The 6,000-nt window shown below is 47.1% G+C and overlaps 1 protein-coding gene across 1 annotated transcript in view; it reads right to left on the reverse strand.

The window, feature by feature from the left end:
- Nucleotides 1-5,735, reverse strand: part of LOC144142665 (transmembrane protein 62-like) — a 44,161-nt gene extending 38,426 nt beyond the window's left edge. Inside the window, exons 1-5 of the mRNA XM_077674325.1 lie at nucleotides 5,186-5,735; nucleotides 4,687-4,798; nucleotides 2,871-3,008; nucleotides 1,561-1,606; nucleotides 819-966 (exon numbers count right to left, since the gene is read on the reverse strand). Coding sequence (XP_077530451.1) covers nucleotides 819-966; nucleotides 1,561-1,606; nucleotides 2,871-3,008; nucleotides 4,687-4,798; nucleotides 5,186-5,362 — 621 coding nt within the window. The 5' untranslated portion in view covers nucleotides 5,363-5,735. The remainder of the gene's footprint in view (nucleotides 1-818; nucleotides 967-1,560; nucleotides 1,607-2,870; nucleotides 3,009-4,686; nucleotides 4,799-5,185) is intronic.
- Nucleotides 5,736-6,000: the final 265 nt, after the last annotated feature.

Genomic DNA, 6,000 nt, shown 5'->3' on the forward strand with positions numbered 1-6,000 from the left:
AGCAGTTAATGTCATTTTTCATGTACATGTGGCACGGGTGTAAGGTGTATGGTTGATTGATTGTAGGGTTTAACGCGCCGACGCAACGCGGACGATGAGGCGCGCTGTAGTGGAGGGCTCCAGATTAATTTTGACCACCTGGGGATCTTTAACGTGCGCTGAAATATCGCACACACGGGTGTTTTTGCTTTTCGCCTCCATCAGAAAAGCGGCCGCCACGGCGGGGAATCAAACCCGCGACCTCGTGCTCAGCAGCGCAACGCCTTAGCCACTGAGCCACCACGGCGGGTTAAAGGAGCCATGAAGAGAAAATACAACTTCGTTTAGTTTGAAAGAACTAGGATTCAGTATCTCACTCAGCTCCATTACAGCCACAAAAGATGTTTTTTTAACGAAAAAAAAGCAAGAAGTACTTAAAAACTTTCAAATTTTGCGCCACAGTGACGTGTTATGAGCAAGAATGACGTCATACGGGCCAACAATAAAACATAATGTTCAGTGCGTTAACTGCATGTTAGCATTCGAGTGATGCGGTCAAATGGAACCAGAGGCCCCATTACGAACGTCCAGTCATGTGTCGTCGCGACAGGTCAGTTAGGCGGCCGCCAATCGCACAAACAAGGTTCCGTGACGTCATAGAAAAGTTGCGGGAAATTGGCTAGGGGGTCGCGACTGCTTCACACGTTTTCTTCAATATCTCCGTTATTTGTCCGAAGATTGCGATGATGTTGGTATCATTGTAATCGGGACTAAGCAGTCTTTCTAATAAACCCAACTTGTATTTTGTCTTCATGGCTTTAAGGTGCATGGTGCCTTACCTCAGACAGAGAGCCGACGAAGTTGAAGGGTCGCTTGATACCGGGATCGGTGCAGGTGTCGATGCCAATAAACGTGTATTGGTCCCCACCATCTTGGTGGGTGTACGAATACGAATGCATGTGTTGTCGCCCTTGCACGGAGTACACCCTGGAAAATGGTGCAGAAGTCAGAGCTCAGTTTTTTCTTCGACTGGCATATCAGGCGAGAGGTCCAACACCACACCACTCCTGAGATTATGGGGTGTTTATAGTGGTGCCAAGGGAAAGAGCTATCCCCCGAGAAAATGAAAAGAGCATTTCTAGCAAGAAATCATAATTTCCAGCTTCACCGCTGACTTTATTTACAGATTCCAGCTGGAATCGTCAGCTTCTAACTAGAAAAATTCTTATTCTAGCTAGAGACGATTATTTTAAGCTTGCAGAGTTCTTTTTCTTCCAGCTGAAGTGACAAATGCCAGCTGGAAGTAATAGCTGCTAGCCAGAACAAAACCTCAATCCAGCTAGAAATGAGCTAGAAACTGACTTTACAGCTAGAAATTCTTCCAACTTCTAGCTAGAAATATTTCTAGCTGGAAGAAATTTCTGGCTCAATAATCCAGCTAAAAAAAATATTATTTTCTCCCGAGATATGATGCACAATGAATGTATGAAGAGCATGCAAATGCAAATATGAAACTGAGAAACACGGTGAGATTAGTAACACAATTACAAACATGCTCCGTAAGATGGCAGGCTGCCTTACCTGTAAAAATTGTGCTCGTGTTCCGTTGAAGCAAGGTTTAAATTATCTGAAAGGTGAATTGTGCGTCACGTCATTGTTTTTGCATGAACAGACAAGTAACAAAAAGAAAGTTCTCTGCTGCACAACGCTAACAAAAGTAGAGAGAGCAGAAAATCACATCAGCGTTGGCTTAATTCCGAGTATGCCCGTTACCACAAATTTTCAAGTTCACCCAAAACCACCCACCCAATGTTGCTGTATCAAAGCCACCTACGGTAAGCCTAATCACCACAAGTGACAGCATACATGCTCACAAACTTAAAAAAAAAATGTAAACAAGCAGCACTAAACAGTGAATAGTTGAAAAATGAAGGTAGGCTTAACAGAGTTTGTTCCTGAGCAAGCTTGTGTTTAATTTTCACGCTATGCCCGACGACAAATTACGCCTAACAACAGAAAAGGCGAATCAACAGGACGACGCAGGGCATGAAATTGAGGTTAAATGTAGTAGAGGTCAAAGGTTGTCGACTGAACACAAGAACAGTACTGTATTTGCATAAGCTCAGTCTACGTCTTGTTTTTAGAGCTGTTTTAGATACTCTAATAACACACCAACCAGCCAATTTGCCCTCTGTTTTAAGATATTTCTTGCGGTAAGCAGACATGTGCTCCAAGCGTCAATCGCACACTAAAGATACTTGGTAGCGCAGCACTTTGATGCTGCATCCAAAAATAAATTTCAGTCGGTGGGGCTCCTTCCAGAAGTCAGACTCCAGCGCCCAGTCTTGTCCCCTCTTTCTTGCCGGCCATTGAAGCGCTGTTGTTTATGTACCAACAAGCCCGCACCAATACACTGTTTCAGTTCAGACTCCCCTACCACAGATGGGCAGTTCAGTTGCTGTAGCACATACCAAACAAAAAGGCAGCATGCACAAACATTCAATTGATTGTGGGGTTTAACGTGCCAACGCTTCACAGGCGATGAGGCACGCCGTAGTGGAGGGCTCTGGATTAATTCTGACCACCTGGAGATCTTTAACGTGCACCGAAATCTCGAACCCACGGGCGTTCTTGCTTTCCACCTCCATCAGAAAAGCGGCCGCCGTGGCCGGGAATCGAACCCATGTCCTCGTGTTCAGCAGCACAATGCCTTAGCCACTGAGCCACTGTAACGGGTACGCACAAACATTCGAAAACCACCGAATTCTACCTCGGCAAAGATGGAGGCATCACATCCGCATGACAGCTACACTGTCTAGTCACCTACTGAGAGATCATTGACTATCTTCACGTGCCAATACAATCCCAGATTGCAAATACGAATGACATACCGTGATTGCCACGAATGTCGAGCCAGACTAGTTTGCGCGTGACGCCGGTTTCGTAGATGGCCCTCCAGTAGAGCTGCCACTCCTCGCGGATTTGTCCGGAGTCGAGGAACCGAGAGCCCAAGGAGTCCGCGATGTCACCTGGAATAAGTACAGCCGCCACCACACACAGGCGTTGTGTGATTGCAGTAGCGTTCGTAACATTCGTGAGTAATGGTACAAGCAGTGGAGGTGGGGACGAGGGTTCAGAAGGAGATTCTGAAGGAGGAAAAGAAATCCCAAAGGTACTCCATGTCTCCTCCATCCCCCTTTCGGCAACTCCTACCCGTATACGGTTAAACCTGGATGTAACGAAGCTCTATGTAATGAATTCCCCATTGCTAGCCCCATTGAAACCCATGTATTTGTGACCTTTATGCAACGAAGGCGTTGCGATGCATAACCTTGATGCAACAAATTCGCTACACTGATGATCCATTGTTTTTTGCACTTTGTTTGAAAAATCGGCTGGAGAAATACACTGATTTAGTGAACTTCGCCTGCACTGTGAACTACCGTGTGTTCCAGTGTAAGTGTGGTGTCGGTTAGGGGCTAGGCCTGCCTGTCGGCGTGGAGTCGCGAGTCTCCACTGCTATCTGTGGTGTCGGTTCATTGGTGATGAGTTTTGCTGCCAGAAAATGAAAAGTTGTCTTTTCAAGGCAAGCTCGCAATTATAAATGCCGTCTCCAGTGGCAAGAAAGAAGAGTGTCGCCGCCTCGTACAGTATCCACGCTACCACCCTCTCAACAATTTTCAGTGCGGCGAAGAGCATCAGGTAGCCAATGTAGCCAAGGCCGGGTTGGCTGAAGTCGCTTCTTTCCAAGGAAGCTCTCTCATTATCTGTTCTGCTGTCACTCCGTGTCCACGAATCAAAAAGAAAAGTTCTGCTATTATTCCCCATCTATTGCTCACACAATGAAATCATAATAGACCACGTTACAGCAGTGTAACAAATGGCTTACAGTCGTCGACAGCCGACAATGCAAAATGAGCCAAACTACCCTGCGTGAATAAGAATTTCCCGCAATAATCTACAAAATTTCAAGCAAAAACTGCTGACGGGCTTAACAAGGACTTCTGCGAGGCATGTGAAACAGCACTTCTACGCTGTCAGGTGGCCCCAAATACCTCACATGGAACGCTTAATCTAGAGGCACTTCAGCACAAAATTAAATCAAACTTCTTCATAAGCAAACCCAGAATTACTTTAATCAAATTTTTTAAGGAGCCGACCCTACACATGGGCTTCGAGGCACGCCGTAGCAGCGGGCTCTGGATTAATTTCGACCTCCTGCAGGTATTTACGTGTGCCGAAAACTCAATGCACGGCAATTTCGCTTTTCGCCTCCATCTCAAAAGCAACCAACGCCGCCGGGATCAAATCCGCAACCTTGGACTCAGCAACACAATGCCTTAATTAGCCTGTGAGCCACCATGGTGGGTGAACCCAGAATTACTGCTCATACGGACGAAGTCACTGGCATTAAACCAAGAAGTCTTCCCCCTATGATCTTGTTGCCTGCGGCATTTACACAAGCTTATATAGGGCCTCTGTGCCCACGCATTTCACTTTACTGTGGACAAGGATCATGATGGGAAAGTGCTTTATACAGAGTGGTCCCAACACAGCAACTGGCTTGCAGGCATCTATCCATATTTTGGGTGATGCAGTAAGGTCAGAGATTTCGGCATGGAAGGAACTTTTTTTTTCAAAACGAGAAAAAAAGGTTTCCTCTTCTAAAAGCAACGCTGTATAACCAGGAAAGTTCGGGAGACCGACCTGACATTACGACGACGGGCGGCTTGATGACTTTCATGACGACTTCGGAAATGAACTCCTTGAATTGGGACGCACGCTCGGGCTCGGAAACGCTCAGGTGTGTGTCGGTGACCTGTTGAAAGGTACGAGAAGTGCATTTGCGTTGGTAGGCACCGGCAACCCGTATACGATCGGTAGAGGACAATTCTCAATACGTTCAACCATTCAAACGTCACCGGTAGCACGATCTTAAACCGTTCAAACGTAATATAACGCTCTAATGTTTGTGGGCTTTTCCAAGTGAACAAAATTACAAAAAAAAAAAAAAAAAAACACAGCGTACTGTGAAACGTTACATCACATTCCGTTATGCAATCATCTTTTTCTTTTTTTTTACAACTGGGAGGACGGATGCTGAGGGGTATGCACCTCTGGACCTCACGGGATTGATTGATTGATTTATTGATTGATTGATTGATTGGTTGACTGATATTTGAGAATGATCGCTGATTGAACCTACGTGAACGAAGTGCATTAGGTGTCGATATTCGTCGTTGGGAACGACATCCTCTGAGGTGTCGTCAGACTGGGCCGCCCAGAGCTGTTCGGACCGACTAGAGTCGTCGATGCGCGCAACGAACAGGGACACGAGAAAGAAAAACACTAGAACAGCGAGCACTCGCTTGATACACGCCATATTCCGAGATTCTAATCACGAAACGGCGGATTGATCGGGCGAAGCGGCATTAATCACAGCGGAGCAGCGGTTCTTTTCTGGGTGCGGCGGGCACAGACAGTTTGATGCGACTCGCCGGCGAACTGAACCGTACGATCACGGGCTGGTCCGGCCAGCACTTCGCCGTCGGCGATCATCGCTGCGCCTGGGGCGATACGTCAGTCCAGCTGCATGACGCACGCGGAGAATGTTTGGCCGTTCGGCGCCGTCAAGCTGCTCTGTCAGGCGTGGAATGAGCGACGAACCGTGTAAAATGTGAACAAAAGACGCCAGATCGAGGGAATCAACTGCCGCATGATTACCACCCCTTTCTGCCCTCCCATAGCGGTTACTCCGGTGACGTGAAAAACTGCTTCCTGAGAAGTTTCGGTTTCGGTTTCAGGTTTGGTCTTGCATCTTGCAGGTGTTCAATGTTTGGCCGTTCGGCACCGTTGAGCTGCTGTGCCAGGCGTGGAAAAAGGTGGACAAAAAACGCCGAATAGAAGGAATCAACTGTATCATGATCACCTTCTCGGCCCTCGGCCCTCCGCCCTCCCAACGACTGGTGTCACGGCTGCTTCCTAAAGTTTCATACTTGGTTTCTCATTTGAGGGAGAGGG

The sequence above is a fragment of the Haemaphysalis longicornis genome, unplaced genomic scaffold (genome assembly GCF_048455015.1).
Source record: "Haemaphysalis longicornis isolate Haplotype H1 unplaced genomic scaffold, Haemaphysalis longicornis Haplotype H1 scaffold_6, whole genome shotgun sequence".
NCBI lineage: Eukaryota > Metazoa > Arthropoda > Arachnida > Ixodida > Ixodidae > Haemaphysalis > Haemaphysalis longicornis.